Source organism: Rhincodon typus, chromosome 5 (assembly GCF_021869965.1).
Source record: "Rhincodon typus isolate 14 chromosome 5, sRhiTyp1.1, whole genome shotgun sequence".
Classification (NCBI taxonomy): Eukaryota; Metazoa; Chordata; class Chondrichthyes; order Orectolobiformes; family Rhincodontidae; genus Rhincodon; species Rhincodon typus.
This window is the reverse complement of record NC_063336.1, coordinates 84,235,925-84,252,502: the sequence shown is the minus strand read 5'-3', so window position 1 is coordinate 84,252,502 and position 16,578 is coordinate 84,235,925. Positions and strand designations below refer to the sequence as shown.

The following is a 16,578-nucleotide window of genomic DNA, read 5'->3' as shown; positions in this document are numbered from 1 at the left end:
GTGTGTGTGTGTGGGTATGTGGGTAGTGTGTGGGTAGTGTGTGTGAGTGTGTGTGGGTGTGTGTGTGGTGGTGTCTGGGCTGAAGCTTTCTGTGCTTGTGTCCATTCCCTACACTTGTAAGAAATATGACTTAACCAGCCTGTTTCTGTTTTCAAACCAGATAGTGGCTGCCATCTTTGCCATTGCGGGGATAGTGATGATAACCTACGCTGATGGTTTTCACAGTCACTCTGTCATTGGCATCACTCTGGTTGTAGCCTCAGCATCCATGTCAGCTCTTTACAAGGTAAGGTGATGACCACCACAAAGCTTCAGCGAGTGGTTTAACCGACAGTGTTAGCGGGGTGCAGGAGGGGCTGCAAGATCTGGTTGGCATGGTAGTACACCTTTTGTGCCCTCTCAATGTGTTTGATCCCCATCAATATTTCCAGCATTGAACTGACTGGTATTGAAATTACATCAAAGCACAGGCTAATCCCAACATTTGTAATTCTGGGATTTTTGTCCTTAATTAGCACTCTGTCCTCCGAGTGAAAAGGTCAAGGGTTCAAGCTCCAATTGAGCAACTGGACCTCTTTATCCAGGTTGACTGTCCCAGTGCAGTACTGAGGGAGTACCACACTGTTAAATTTGTTGGAATATTAAAACAAGGCCCAAGGCCCTGCCTGTTCTCTAAGGGAAATGGAAAAGATCCCACAGACACTATTTTGGAGAACTCCAGTAAGTGGGAGGAAGGTTAGAGTGAAAAAGATGATTGAGATGATAGTCTGATGACAAACAAAATAGAAGAAAGTAAACTAATGGTCAGAAATTGTGATGTAGACACCAGACAAGTAAGATTTAAGTGCAGAAGTAGGCCACTCAGCACTCTGCTTCACCATTCAATGAGATCATGGCTGATCTCATAATATTTGCTTCCGTTTTGCTGACTTTTCTCTATAACCCTCAATTCCCTTAAGGATTAGAAATTTGTCTATTTTAGCCTTGAATATTGTTACAAAGGAATGGTCGACCCCACTCTGATAACTAAAACTGAAACACCCACTGAAGCTCGCCTCACCTTATAATCTGTTAAAGGAAATGTGAAAAGTGGTATAACCTGCCTTTCACCTCCTAATCTTTTATAAAGGAGTGGTTAAATGAAAGAAATGTCTGATACTCACTCTATAATCAACAAGTAACAATTTATTTGCCTAACTCTAACAGTAAACAGATTAACAGCACTACTAACAAACCAAACAATTCCACCGTAACTACTAACTATTACCAAATAAAACAAAACTCTAATGGTATGCTATTCCAATAAATGTAAGTCACACTTATATAAACCAAGGTAATAAGAAAAATAAATTAAAACTTATCCTGGCTGTAATTTTGAGAGACTGAGTCTTCCAGAGAGTTCCACATTCTCTCCACTGATCCTCAATCAGGAATGCCTTTGTCAAATTCTTGTGTCAGGAATATTCAATAAGGGTGCAGCTGCACCTTTAGTTTAGATGGTGCTTACTCCGAGAGCTTAGAGAATTCTGTGAGAGCCAGTAAGCTTCTCTTTTATCGCTTAGAGTTGCTCTCCTGGCAGATGGCAGTTGACTCTCACCCTGAATTTCAAATGCCTCCTTCTTCTTTACCCTTGATGATCTATTAGTTTCTTACAATAGGATGGGTCGCAGGTTATCAAAACTATCAGATTTAAATTTAATTGGGTTTTGCTATCTAGGGGCTGGTTTAAATCAATTAGCTAAATTCAGAAACATATTGCCTTGGTAAAAATGCTGCTTTGCCTGCTAACAGTATAGCCTTTTGATATGATGTTTCAATTTGAAGAACTCTCTGTACATCTGCTGCCTGCAGACAATTTTTTAATCTCCAAGCCTATAAAAAACATCTTTTAAAGGGACCATGCACTCTTTCCACCACCCCCCCCGATCATTTTACAAACATCAAATACTCTACTTTGCAACACCTCCCCCTTTAATAAAATAAACCATCGTGATGAAAAGATGGCTTCATTTTTATTTCTAAATCTTAACACCATTATTACCAGATCTATAGGTCATTAATCTAGAGTTACACATTTCGTACTAATCCTACAAGCATATATAACATTGAACACTGCCATTTCTACCTATATACACATTTTCCTTTTAAACCCACCATAATGCATCTGCGATAGCATTTTCACGACCCGCACCATGTACAATCTATAAATTAAATGCTTGTAACATAAGGCTCCAACAAAATAGTCTGGTGTTCTGGTCTCTTAATCTTCCCAAAAATGTCTAAGGGTTGTGATCAGTGTGCACAACCATACATTGTTTGCAACATAAACATTAAAATATTGTAAGGCCAGTATTAAACTCAATAGCCCTTTTTCAACAGTGGAATATTTTCTCTGGTGGATGTTGAGTTGCTTTGAAAAATTACCGATTGGACCTTTCAATTCTGCCATCATCCTCCTGCATCAACACAGCTCCAACCTCTCTGTTGCTGGCGTCGATAGTGAATTTAAAGGGTTTTAAGAAATTGGGTGTGGCTAAAACTGGTGCAGTGGTTAACATGGCTTTTAAATTCTATAAAGCCTCCTGGCATTGTTCCGTCCTCCGAAATTTTGTGTTCTTCTTTAGCAAATCCGTCAGCAGTGCCACCACATTACTAAAGTTCAGTAGAAACTTCTAGTACAATCCGCTCAGTCCCAAAAACTGTAGCACTTCCTTTTTCGAGGATGGTCTTGGAAATTCCTCAATGGCCTTCGTCTTCACGTTCCTTGGGGTCATCCGTCTGTGTCCGATATATCTAAGAACGTCACTTCTGCCTTCACAAATTCTGTCCAAATTTATGACCAGCTTTTGCCTTCTGTAGTCTCTCAAAGAGCTTTGCCAAATGCATTATGTCATCTGTCTACGAATGGCTAAAGATCACTAAATCGTCTACATAGACAGCACAATTAGTCAATCCTGCCACAACTTAGTCCATAAGTCTTTGAAATGTGGCTGGTGCATTCTTCATTCTAAAGGGCATTACTTTAAATTGATTCAGTCCATTTGGGGTTACAAATGCAGAAGTTTCTTTTGCTCTCACTGACAAAGAGAAGTGTCAGTAACCACAAAGTAAGTCTAACTTTGCGATGTAAGTGGCTTTTCCAACTTTTTACACACAGTCCTCCAGCCTTGGAATTGGGTTAGAGTTTGATTTAGTTATGGCATTGACTTTCCAATAAATCTGCACAGAATCGTTGAGTACCATCAGGTTTGGGAACCCACACAATCGGTGAACTCCATTTGCTTTCACTTAGCTTGATATTTTTTTGAAGCATCACTTCCACTTTCTTCTGTACCTGTGCGGCTTTGAGAGGATTAAGCCTGTAGACGTGTTCTTTTATCGGAACAGCATTCCCTACATCCACCTCATGGACAATAGAATTAGTCCTCCCCATTCCATTTCTACATATGTAGATAGTGCTGCAACAAGTCTTTCAATTCAGTTCTCTGTTCCTGAGATAGTTAACTCACTATCCTATCTTATTCCTTGAGGACTTCTTCATTCTTCCATTTATTTTGAGACCAATCAAAATCTGAATCATCTGGATTTGATTCCTCACCTTTTGAGTGTAGTAACTAATACCCGGCTCCCTGTCCCTCTCAGTTGGTTTCAGCATGTTCACATGACATACCCGATAAAGTTTTTTCCTATCTGGCATCTTTACCAGATAATTCACCTGACAACTTCTTCTCAATCTCATAGGGACCACTAAACCTTGCTTTGAAGGGATCTGCTACCACTGGTAACAGCACCAATACTTTATCCCCATGGGCAATCATATGAATTTTAGATTTGTTATCTGCTTCTTGCTTCATTAGGTGCTGTGCCAACTTCACATGTAGTTTAGCTAATTCACCGACTTGGTTTAATCTTTCTTTCACCTCAGATATATAATCTAACTGTGAGATCTCTGACTTCAGACCTATCAACTTTTCCTTAATTAATTCTAAAGGCCCTCTTACTTCATGGCTAAATATCGATTCAAATGGAGTAAACTGAGTTGATTCATTGGGAGCATTTCTAAAGCAAACAATATAGATGGGATACCTTTATCCCATGGGTATGGGTAATCCTGGCAATAAGCCCTCAGCATGGTCTTTAGGGTCTGATGCCACCTTTCCAATGCTCCCTGGGATTCAGGATGGTACACACCTGATTTAAAGTATTGGATGCCTAAACTATCCATGACCTCCTTAAATGGTTTAGCAGTAAAATTGGACCCTTGGTCTGACTGAATCTCCCCGGGTAGTCCATAATGAGTAAAGAAAGCAGTCAAGACCTCCACAGCATTTTTGCCTTAACATTCCATAATGGAATTGCCTCCAGAAATCTGGTAGACACATCCGTTATGGTTATCAAATACTGGTTCCCACTTTTGGTTTTAGGGAGGGCACCTATACAATCAATCATAACCTGTGTGAAAGGTTCTTCAAATGTGGGAATTGGCATCAAACGCACTGGTTTTATTGTTGCCTGTAGCTTTCCTACCATCTAACATGTATGACAGGTACGGCAGAGTTCAACCACATCTTTGTGATCCAGGCCAATACAAGTGCTTTTGTATCTTAGCCTGAGTCTTCCTCACTCCTAGATGACCTCCTACAGGTAACTTGTATGCTACCCACAATACTTCCTGTCTGTATGCTACCGGCAACACAATCTGGTGAACTTCCAACCAGTTCTCCTGTGCACTAACCTGCTGCGGTTTCCATTTTCGTCTTAGGATTCTATCCTTATGGTAATAGCATTCAGGAATACATTCTGATTCCTTTTCCAAGTAGGCTTTATGACATAAAACTTTCATTATCTCATCTTTTTGTTGTAACTCCATTAGTCTTTGATCCTCTATTTGTTCAGGTTTTTCCGTTACCATTTCATCAAACAGGGTGTCAGCTAAGCTGGACCTCAACTCCTTCGTCTCTCTCTTTAGTTTTCCCTTCTTGCTGTAATTTATGACTGTGGTATCTTGTCACCACACAGTCTGGAAAAATTCCAGGGTATTTTTCTATTAACTTGTCAGTTCCCTGGCTTTCCTTCGGCTTCTCCACTAAAAGGGGCATCACTCCCACCTTTGATCCTGCTAGGTCGTTTCCAAGAACAAACTGTATTCCTGGAATAGACACTCTTTCAGTCACTTCCACTGTCAGTTTCCCAGTCTTGATTAGACTTTCTAACCTGATCTTACACAGGGGAACGCTAAATCTCTCTCCAATTATTCCACAGATTATCACTCTCTCGGGTAACATTTCAGAAGGAGTGCAAGTACTTTCATCTCTTACAATTAGAGACTGACTAGCTCTCGTATCTCTCAATATTTTACCTTCTTTAGCTTCTCCCCCTCTTCTTCCTGAGTAAACCTTACCCACAGAGGTGAAGTCTTTGTAGAGATTGGACACTATCTCACTATCCAGCCCATGATTAGGCTGTGCACTGGCCTGCAGCTCCTCAACTCCTTTTGGGATTTCCTTCACTACCTCAGCTAATCCCATTGGGTTAGTCTCTTTTACCACATCCTTTTTCCCAGCACCTTCCTTAAACCACTGCACTGTGACTCTGCGTCCCACTCCATTTCAGTGAAAACACTCGAGGCCTTTCACCTCCTTTTCACCCTCTTGGGTTTCTTTTCTCAACTGTGGTAAACTGTTCCCAGTGTGATGTACTTTTTGTTTTTCATTGAAGGATCTCCCTATTTCCCAATTTCTATCCCTCACAGAATGAAATTACTGTCGGAAGCTAGATTTTGATTTATGCACTAACGCGTATTCATTCACCATCTCAGCAGCTCTTCTCTCTGTTTGAACTTTCTGTTCCTCAACACAAGTTCTTATCATTTCTGAAAGTGAGTTTTTGATCTCCTCCAGCAGAATAATTTCTCTAAGATCCTCATATGTCTTTTCTATCTGTAATGCTCTCACCCGTCAAGTGAAGTTGCTACGTTTAATTCTTTCAAAGTCGACATAAGTCTGACCTGGTTCCTTCCTTATATTTCTGAACCATTGTCTATATGCTTCTGGTACCAATTTGTAGGCACTCAAAAATAGCCTGTCTCATTCCTTCATAGTCTCCTGACATCTCATCAGATAGTGCTGCAAACAGCTCACCATTCCTGCCTACCTAATTGATCTGAATTAACATTACCCACACAGTCTCTGGCCTATTCATCTGCCTAGCCAGTTTCTCAAAGGAAATGAAAAAGGCTCCTACATCTTTTTCATTAAATTTTGGTAATGTTTTGACATATTTGTATATGCCCCTACCACGTCTTTGATTACGATGGATCTGCTCATCGTCAGTCTCCTCCTCACTAAGCCTATCTTCTACCTTCATTTCCATTCTTTTAAATTGACTTTCCTGTTTAATTTGCAGCTTCTGAATTTCAAACTCTCTCTCTTTCTCCCTGTCTTGTCTCTCTTTCTCCCTGTCTTGTCTCTCTTTCTCCCTGTCTTGTTTCTCTTTCTCCCTTCTCTCTCTTTTTCCCTTTCTTCTCTCTCTTTCTTTTTGTCTTTTCTCTGCTTGTAACTGTAGTTCAAACCATTTTAGTTCCCTTTCGTTCTCTCTCCTTTTCCCTTTATAACTCAAATAGTCTCATTTTCAAATTAATTTTTTTACTAACTCCACTGCACTTGCCTGTTTCTCTGGTATACCTAAATGCTTCATGAGCTCCTTTACAATTTTGGCTTTCCTCTTATCCCTTGTTAAACCCAAATCTAGCCTGTTGCTACGTCAAAAAGTATATCCTTCCTCTCTCTTTCTAAACTTTCTTGGCAAATTTGGGAAGTATCCTCAAAGCCCATAACCTCTTTAGCAATGTTGAGAGCCATTACTCTCACTTTTGATTTAACCAACCACAAGTAACTGAAATTAAACAGATTTTCCACTTCTCACGTAAGTTTTATTTTAAAGATCTAGGACCCTAATCCCCAAGTTTTTTAAAATCTGCTGGGACCTCTTGGACCCCAAATCTGTTCAAATCTGTCCAAACCCCGTTCAAGTCCCGTTCACGATCCGGCCAGATTCTGGACTCGAGCCCCCACCAGCACCACCACCATCCCCCAACCCAACCCCCGATATCTAAAACCGAAACACCCAGAGAAGCTCGCTTTGACTTGTAATCTGTTAAATGAAGTGTGAAAAGTGATGTAACCTGCCTGTCGCCTCCAAATCTGTTATAAAGGAGTGGTTAAATGAAAGAAATCCCTGATACTCACTTTATAATCAACAAGTAACAATTTACTTATCTAACTCAAACAGTAAATGAACTAACTGCACTACTAACTGACCATACAATCCCACCATAATTATTAACTATTCCCGAATAAAACAAAACTCTAATCGTATGCTGTTCCAATAAATATAAGTCCCACTTATATAATCTAAAGTAATGAGAAAAATTAATTAAAACTTAGTCTCTCAAAATTTCAGCCAGGATACATCTTCTGGAATGCTACGTGCCCTCTCCACTGATCCTCAGTCAGGAACGCATTTCTCCGTCGAATTCTTGTGTCAGGAATATTAGCAAAGAGTGCTGCTATATTGTTAGTTCAGATAGTGCTTACTCCAAGAGCTTAGAGAATTCTGTGAGAGCCAGTGATTCTTTCTTTTATAGCTGAGAGCTGCTCTCTTGGTGGATGACAGTTGATTTTCACCCCAATTTTCAAAAGCCCTCTTCTTTTATACCCTTGACGACCTATTAATTTCTTAAAATAGGATTGGTCGGAGGTTGTCAAAACCATCAGATTTAAATTTAGTTGGGTTTTCATATCTAGGGCCTGGTTTAAATTAATTGGCTAAATTCAAAAGCCTGTTGAGTTGATAAAAATGCTGCTTTGCCTGCTAACAGTATAGCCTTTTGAAATAATGTTTCAATTTGAAGAACTCTCTGTGCATCTGCTGCTGCCTGCAGACATTTTTTTAATCTCCAAACCTATAAAAACATCTTTTAAAGGGACCATGCACTCTTTCCCCCCCCATCATTTTACAAACAGCAAATACTCGACCCAACTTCACAACAATATATCTAATAACAGCCCTCTGTGCTGAGAGAACTTCCTCCTCATCTCTGTCTTAAATGGGTGACCTATTGCTTTGAGATTATGCCCTCTGGACCTAGACTCTCCCATAAGGGGAAACATCTTTTCACACTTACCCTGTCAAGCCCCCTAAGAAACTTTTTTCTTTTTGAAAAAATGTCTCCAATCACTTTTCTAAACTCTAATGAGTACAAGTCCAAGCAACTCAACCTCTCGTCATAAGGTAAGCCCTTCATAACTGGGATCAACCGAGTGAACCTCCTCTGGACTGCCTCCAATGCCAGTATACCTTTCTTTCAAAACTGTTCACCATATTCCAGCTGTGGCCTAACTTGTGCCTTGTATAGTTTTAGCAAGACTTCCGTATTCTTGTACTCCATTCCCATTGAAATAAAAGGCTGTGGTCCATTTGGCTTCCCTACTACCCGATAAACTTGTAGAATCATAAGTCTTAGGGCTATACCACATGGACATAGATCCTTTGGTCTAACATGTCCGTGCCAACCAGATATCCCAAATTAATCGATTCCCATTCGCCAGAATTTGACCCAAATCCCTCTAAACCCTTCCTATTCATTTACCCTTCCAGATGCCTTTTAAATGTTGTAATTGTACCAGCCTTCACCCCTTCCTCTGGTAGCTCATTCCATACACGGACCACTCTCTATGTGAAAAAGTTGCCCCTTAGGTCCCTTTTAAATCTATCCCCTCTCACCTTAAACCTATGCCCTCTAGTTTTGTACTCCCCCAACCTGGGGAAAAGACCTTGTCTATCTACCCTGCCCATATCCCTCATGAGTTTGTAAACCTCCATAAGATCACCCCTCAGCCTCTGATGCTCCAGGGAAAATAACCCCAGCCTATCCAGCCTCTCCCTATAGCTCCAACCCTGGTAACATCCTTGTAATTCTTTTCTGAACCCTTTCAAGTTTCACAACTTCCTTCCTATAGCAGGGAGACCAGAATTGGGAGCAGTATTCCAAAAGTGTCCAAACCAATGTCCTGTGCAGATGCAACATGACCTCCCAACCCCTATACTCAATGCACTGACCAATAATGCCTAGCATACCAAATGCCTTCTTCACTGACAAAAACAAAAGTTGCTGGAAAAGCTCGGCAGATCAGGCAGCATTTGTGAAAAAAAAAATCAGAGTTAATGTTTCAGGTCCGGTGACCCTTCCTCAGAACTGGGGGCTATCCTGTCTCCCAGGGATTCCACCTTCAAGGAACTATGAACCTGCACCCCTACGTCTCTTTGACCAGTAACACTCCCCAGGACCTTATTGTTAAGTGCATAAGTCCTGCTCTGATTTGCCTTTCCAAAATGCAGCACCTCATATTTATCTAAATTAAACTCCATCTGCCACTCCTCGGCCCATTGGCCCACCTGATCAACATCATGTTGTACTTTAAGATAACCTTCTTCGCTGTTCACTACAGCTTCAATTTTGATGTCATTTGCAAACTTACTCATCATACCTCCCTATCTTCATGTCCAAGTCATTTTTATATAAATGACAAAAAGCAGTGGACCTTGTGGCATACTCCTGGTCACAGGCCTCCAGTCTGAAAAGCAACCTTCCACCACCACCCTCTGTCCTCTACCTTCAAGTCAGTTCTGTATCCAGATAGCTAGTTCTTCCTATATTCCATATGATTTAACCTTGCTAACCAGTCTACCATGGGGAACCTTGTCGAATGCCTTACTGAAGTCCATATAGATCACGTCCACTGACTGCCCTCTTCGTTAATCCTTCAAATAACTCCAGTTACTGAGACATGATTTCCCACACACAAAGCCATGTTGACTATCCCTAATCAGCCCTCGCCTTTCCAAATGAGAGTAAATTCTGTCCCTCAGTATTCCCTCCAACAACTTGCCCATCACCAATGTCAGGCTCACCAGTCTATAGTTCCCTGCCTTTTCCTTACCATCTTTCTTAAATAGTGGCACCATTGCAGCCAACCTCCAGTCTTTTGGTACCTCACCTGTGGCTACCAATGATACAAATATCTCAGCCAGAGGCCCACCAATCATTTCCCTAGCTTCCCACAGATTCTAGGGTACACCTGATCCGGTCCCAGGGATTTATCCACCTTTATGCGTTTTAAGACATCCAACACCTCCACCTCTTAAATATGGATATTTTTCGAGGTGTCGCTATTTATTTCCCCACGTTCTCTAGCTTCCATATCCTTCTGTACAGTAAACACTGATGCAAAATACTTGTTTAGTATCTCACCCCATCTCCTGCGGTTCCACACCTACGCGGCCTTATTGATCATTAAGGGCCCTATTCTCTCCCTAGATACTGTTCTGTTGTTAATGTGTTTGTAGAATCTCTTTGGATTTTCCTTAACCCTATTTGCCAAAGCTATCTCATGTCCCCTTTTTGCCCTCCTGATTTCCCTCTTAAGTATACTCCTACTGCCTTTATATTCTTCTAGTGATTCACTCGATCTCTGCTGTCTATACCTGACATATGCTTCCTTCTTATTCTTAACCAAAACCTCAATTTCTTTAGTCATTTGCTACACCTACCAGCCTTGCCCTTCACCCTAACAGGAACATACTATGCTAATTACTTTGTCATTTTTGCGTAAGAACTCCCAAAACCTTCTGTTCTGTAGCTTTCTAAAGTTTTTCTCCATTTAAATAATATTCAGCTTCTCTATTCTTTCTGCCAAACTGCATGACCTCACATTTTCCTACATTATATGTTATCTGCCAAGTTTTTGCCTGCTTGTTAAACCTGTCTATATCCTTCTGCAGACTCTAAGTCATATTCACCACTTGTCTTTTCACCTATTTTTGTGTCATCCATAAACTTGGCCATAAAACATCCATATTCCTTATCCAAGTCATTAATATATGTTGTAAATAATTGTGACTCCAGCACTGATCATTGTGACACACCACTCATTACAGGTTGCCATTTTGAAAATGAACCCCTTATCTCAACTCTCTGTCTTCTATTGGTTAGCCAGTCCTCAGTCCATGCTAATATACTAGCTTCAACACGATAGATAAAGTGACAACTAACAAAAGCTAATGAGTAAAATAACAGACAATCAATTTATTATGCTGAGGGTAATAGATCTACTTGGCAAAAAAAAACTAAAGAGATAAAAGAACACAAAAATAGAGGAAAATGTCCCAGCCATCACAATCACCCACTGGCAGGACAGATCCAGCAGAGTGGTATACAGTCAGGAGGGAGTTGTTGTGGGAGTCCTCAATATTGACTCTGGACCCCATGAAGTCACATAGCTTCAAGTTAAACATGGGAAGGAAACCTCCTGCTGATTAGCACATACTTGGCTGATGAATCAGCACCCCTCCGTAGTGAACAATACTTGGAGAAAGCACTGAGGGTGACAAAGGCACAAAATGTACTCTGGGTGGGGGGATTTCAATGTCCACCACCAAGAGTGGCTCAGCAGCAGTATTACTGATTGAGCTGGTAGGGTCCTAAAGGACGTAGCTGCTAGACTGGGTCTATGGAATGTAGAGAGGGAACCAACAAGAGGGAAAAACATACTTGACCTCATTCTTACCGATCTGCCAGCTCTAGATGCATCTGTCATAGAATCATAGCATTGTAGAATTGTACAACACAGAAACACACCCTTCAGTCCACCTCGTCCATGCCAACCAGATATCCTAAATAAATCTAGTCCCATGTAATCCCTCCTATTCATGTACTCATCCAGACGAGTTTTAAATGTTGTATTTGTACCAGCCTCCACCAAGCCCTCTGGCAGTTCACTCCATACATGCACCACCCTCTGCATGAAAATGTTGCTCCTGAGGTCCCTTTTATATCTTTTCCCTCTCACCTTAGACCTGTGCCCTCTAGTTTTGGAGAATCTATTTTGCACAATGTTGATGGTACTTCTCAAAGGTCTTGCGTTGGCATCTGGCATAGTCCAAGTTTCGGAACCATATAGAAGTATGACTGCCTTATACACAAGGATCTTGGAGTCAGCATGGAAATCATAGTCATTGAAGACTCTCATTCTTGAGCATCTGAAGGCAGAGCTCACAACATTGCATTTCTGCATTGATGTCAGCCTTAGATGAGAAGTGGCTTCCCATATATGGGAAATGTTCCATGTTTCATCTGAATAGAGAGATGGACTGGAACTTAACCTGGGACACATTCGTAAAGGATTGGAGTCTTCTCGAGGTTGAGGCTGTGACCAGATCTTCTATTTTTTTTCATTCACGGGATGAGGGCGTCGCTGGCTAGGCAGCATTTATTGCCCAGAGGGCAATTAAGAGTCAACCACATTGCTGTCGGTCTGGAGTCACATGTAGACCAGACCAGACCAGGTAAGGATGGCGGTTTCCTTCCCTAAAGGACATTTGTGAACCAGGTGGGTCCAACAATCGACCAAGGATTCACAGTCATCATTATATTCTTAATTCACAGATATTTTATTGAATTCAAATTCCACCATCTGCCATGGTGGGATTCGAACCCGGATCCTCAGAACATTATCTGGGTCTCTGGATTAACAGTCCAGCAATAATACCACTAGGCCATTGCTTCCCCTATGCATCTATGAAGGCATTAAACGAGGCTTGATGATTCAGTGGAGATGACATTGTCATCCGCATTCTGAAGTTTCATAAGCAAGTTCAGTATCATTTTCTTCTTGGATTTCAACCAGTTAAGGTTGAAAAGTTTTCTTTCCTTCCTGTCAACAATATTCACACCACTGGGAAGCTTGTTCTTTACAGGATGAAGAACAGTGGCGATGAAGATAACACATCCCTGTTTTCAATGTGGACTTCACAAGCTTCAAAATCTCCCCTCCCCCTCCGCATCCCAAAACTGGCCCAGCTTGTCCCCGCCTCCCTAACCTGTCCTTCCTCCCAACTATCCCCTCCTCCCACCTCAAGCCCCACCCCCATCTCCTACCTACTAGTCTCATCCCGTCCCCTTGACCTGTCCATCCTCCCTGGACTGACCTATCCCCTCCCTAACTCCCCACCTACACTCACCTTTACTGGCTCCACCCCCGCCTCTTTGACCTGTCTGTCTCCTCTCCACCTATCCTCTCCTCTATCCATCTTCTATCTGCCTCCCCCTCTCTCCCTATTTATTTCAGAACCCCCTTCCCCTCCCCCATTTCTGAAGAAGGGTCTAGGCCCGAAACGTCAGCCTTCCTGCTACTCTGATGCTGCTTGGCCTGCTGTGTTCATCCAACTGTACACCTTGTTATCCCACATCCATGTTTGACCCCTGTCTTGACCTCAAAGGATTCTACCATGTTACCGTCGGTGGGTACCATCACCTACATCTTGTTGTGGAGGAGATAGAGGACCTTGATGAATTTCACTGGGCACTCAGCCTTTGACAGGGTCTTCAGTAGCCCTTCCCGATTGATGAAGTCAAAAGTGTTGGTCAGTTTGAGGAAGGTCTTGTAGAGTGGTTCATGTTGTTCATGGTGTTTTTCTTAGAGTTGCCGAGCAGTGAAAATTAGGTCTATAAGCCTAATATGAGATATACCTTCTGTTTGAATTGTCATTTGTTTATTAATTAATGTTTGAATTATGTTGATTTTGGTTTGATTGTTACAGTGAACATTTTAAAAAAGTGTAATCTTCTCTATTAATTTCTTGCACTAGGTTGTTTGGGAAATAAATCTCTTTTTTTGTTAAAGCTATTGATTTCTTTGGGGACTGTAGCACATGCACAGTTTTCTAAAGAAACGGTTCCTGTTTCAAGATGATTTTTGAATCAGTGAATCTTCAATGATCTCACTTGATTCCTTTAAAATCCTTGGATGGAAATCATCTGGTCCTTGAGCTTAAACAGTTTTTAGTGTTTTATTAACTTTATCATTATTATTTTATTTAATCTTTCTACGGATGGCCACCTTGTTGCAGTGGAGAGGCTTGAGAGTTCTATTGATCCCGAGAGTGATGTCAGGAGTTCTCACCTGCTGGCAGGGCTACACATGACGGTAAAGTTGAAGGGGAGGAACCAGAGAAAGTGCAATCCAAAACAAGTCCTCAATGGTGATCCAGGTGGAAAATATTTGTGTGATATCAATGACTGTGATGGCAGATGAAGGCTGCAGCAGTAGGGAGATCCTCAATCGCCAAAGTTTCCTTTCCACTGGAACTTATTTTCTGAAGAAGGGTCTAGCCCCGAAACGTCAGCCTTCCTGCTCCTCTGATGCTGCTTGGCCTGCTGTGTTCATCCAGCTCTACACCTTGTTATCTGAGATATACCCTACTGGCGCAATGCAACATCTTGGACAGTCCCAGACTTGTTAGCAGACTTTCACCATACATTGTCAGATTGAGTCAAATATTCCAAGGGCCTTCATTAACTACTCCACTCCATCTGAGTTTTCCAGATACCTTTTTCATTTAGGTCATCTTGGCCCAGAGACTCCTTTAGTTAACTCCTTGAATAAACCCCAGTGAACAGTATAGTCAGTTCTGGTAAAATTGTCTTTTCTTCTCCCTGAGAGTTAGTAAGAACTACCGATGCTGGAGTCAGAGATAACGCAGTGTGGATTTGGAGGAACACAGCAGGCCAGGCAGCATCAGAGGAGCAGGAAAGCTGACGTTTCGGGTCTCTGAAGAAGGGTGCTGACCCGAAACGCCAGCTTTCCTGCTTCTCTAATGCTGCCTGGCCTGCTGTGTTCCTCTAGCTCCACACTGTGTTATCTTTTCTTCTCCTTGTCTGTTTTTCTACAGAACATATTTAAGACTTATTTTGTGGGAGAGCTTTGCAACTTCTGGCCCAAGCATTTCTGCAGGAAAGTTCTCTGCCCAAAACTTTTTTGTTAATAAGCTTCCACTCCATAGCAATCCGAGTTACATGAGCGATTCTCATAATTCTAATGATAAAGTTGCCAGGAACCACTTTATCATCTTCTCCCATAAGCTGACTAGTTTCACTTTGGATCTAAAGGAGCATTTCAAAACGTGAGTGCCTTTGGATCATGAAATATGTCACTCTATTATTGAAGAAAGATGAAAGATGGAACCCAGGCAATTACAGACCAGACAGCCTACTGTCTGGGCCAGACTTTCCTGCAGGCTCCTAAACCCTACCGACAGGCTGGAATGTGAATCCGGAATGCAAACGGAGTGGGAAGCACTTGCTTGTTGGGAATTTTCCTTGAGGCAGTCCAATATTGGCCTGAGTTTGGGCTCGCTATCCAATTAAGAATGGACAGCCAATCAGACTCTTCCCATTTTGAAAACAATGGGAAGCCATGACAGCAAGGAAGTAGGGAAAAGGCTTTGGAATTCTCTTCCCAGGAGAGCAGTGACAGCTGGGTCACTGAATATATTCAAGGCTGAGTTAGACAGATTATTGAGCTACAACAGAGTCAACTGTTGTGAGGGGACAGGCCAGAAAGTGGAGTTAAAGTCGCCATCAGATCAGCCGTGATCTTAATGAGTGGTGGAGCAGGGTTGATGGCCAAATGGCCTCTTCTAGCTTTTAGTTCTTAAAATCTTATGACAGGGCACTTCAAAATGGAAGCACTCATCTCCAAGTTAAAGATGGGTCTTACAACCAGGCCACACCGTTGTGAAGCTGCCTGGACCCTGGTTTACCCCTAGGAGGCACCCCTGAGTCACCTAAACTGGCCCTCGACAGCTGTGGTTATCTGGAGGTGGCCTGGTGAATCTTTTAATTGATCTTCTGCCACCCTCACCACCAACAAAATAACCAGGAGCAGATAGAGCCAGGGGACTGGCATATGGGATGGTAGGGCTGTTGTTAGCACCCAATCCTGGGGACCAGGGCCACCTAAACATCAAGCCCTTGTTGTTGAGGAAATTGCTGGAGTCTCTAATTATAGATTGGTTGAACATTCCCATCACCCAATCAGTGAGAACCAGCATGGGTTAGTAAAAGGCAGTCCTGCCTGAAAAGCCTGATTGAAGTTTTCATTGAGTTAGTTACAGGGTCTTTCAGAAGGTGTGTGATAAAGTGCCTCATGAGACTGTTAGCTGAACTAGAAGATCATGGATTTGAAGGTAAATTATTAACTTGATCAGGAAATTGGCCAAAAGGCAGGAGACAGAAAGTAGGTATAATAGGCCAGTAACTCTCATTGTCAGAATGGGACTAAAAGCCAAGATTCGAGTTTATGGATGATACAAAGATTAAGGACATTTTAAGCATAACATGACAAAGCGGTCATCTACTTTGGACCTAAAGAGAATTGAACAGGGGACATCTGAAATGGTGACAAACCAGGAGCTGTGGAGCTTCGAAGAGACTTGCGTGTCCAGGTCCACAGGTCATTAAGTCTCAAAAGCAGGTAATAAAATAATCAAATGCAAATTGAATATCGGTCTTTAAGATTTTTGCAAAGATTTGTAGCTCGGGTTGTGGATGTGGTTGTTGACTTGCTTGCCGAGCTGGCTTGTCCTCGTTCAGACGTTTCGTCACCATGCTAGGTGACATCATCATTGAGGCCTCCGATGAAACGATGTTGTTCTACTCCGCGTGGAATTTATACTGTC

The 16,578-nt window shown here is 41.9% G+C and overlaps 1 protein-coding gene across 1 annotated transcript in view; it reads left to right on the top strand.

The window, feature by feature from the left end:
- slc35f3b (solute carrier family 35 member F3b) overlaps positions 1–740 on the top strand; it is a 63,352-nt gene extending 62,612 nt beyond the window's left edge. The window contains exons 5-6 of the mRNA XM_048597086.1: positions 161–286; positions 516–740. Coding sequence (XP_048453043.1) covers positions 161–286; positions 516–740 — 351 coding nt within the window. The remainder of the gene's footprint in view (positions 1–160; positions 287–515) is intronic.
- The last annotated feature ends 15,838 nt before the right edge of the window (positions 741–16,578 follow it).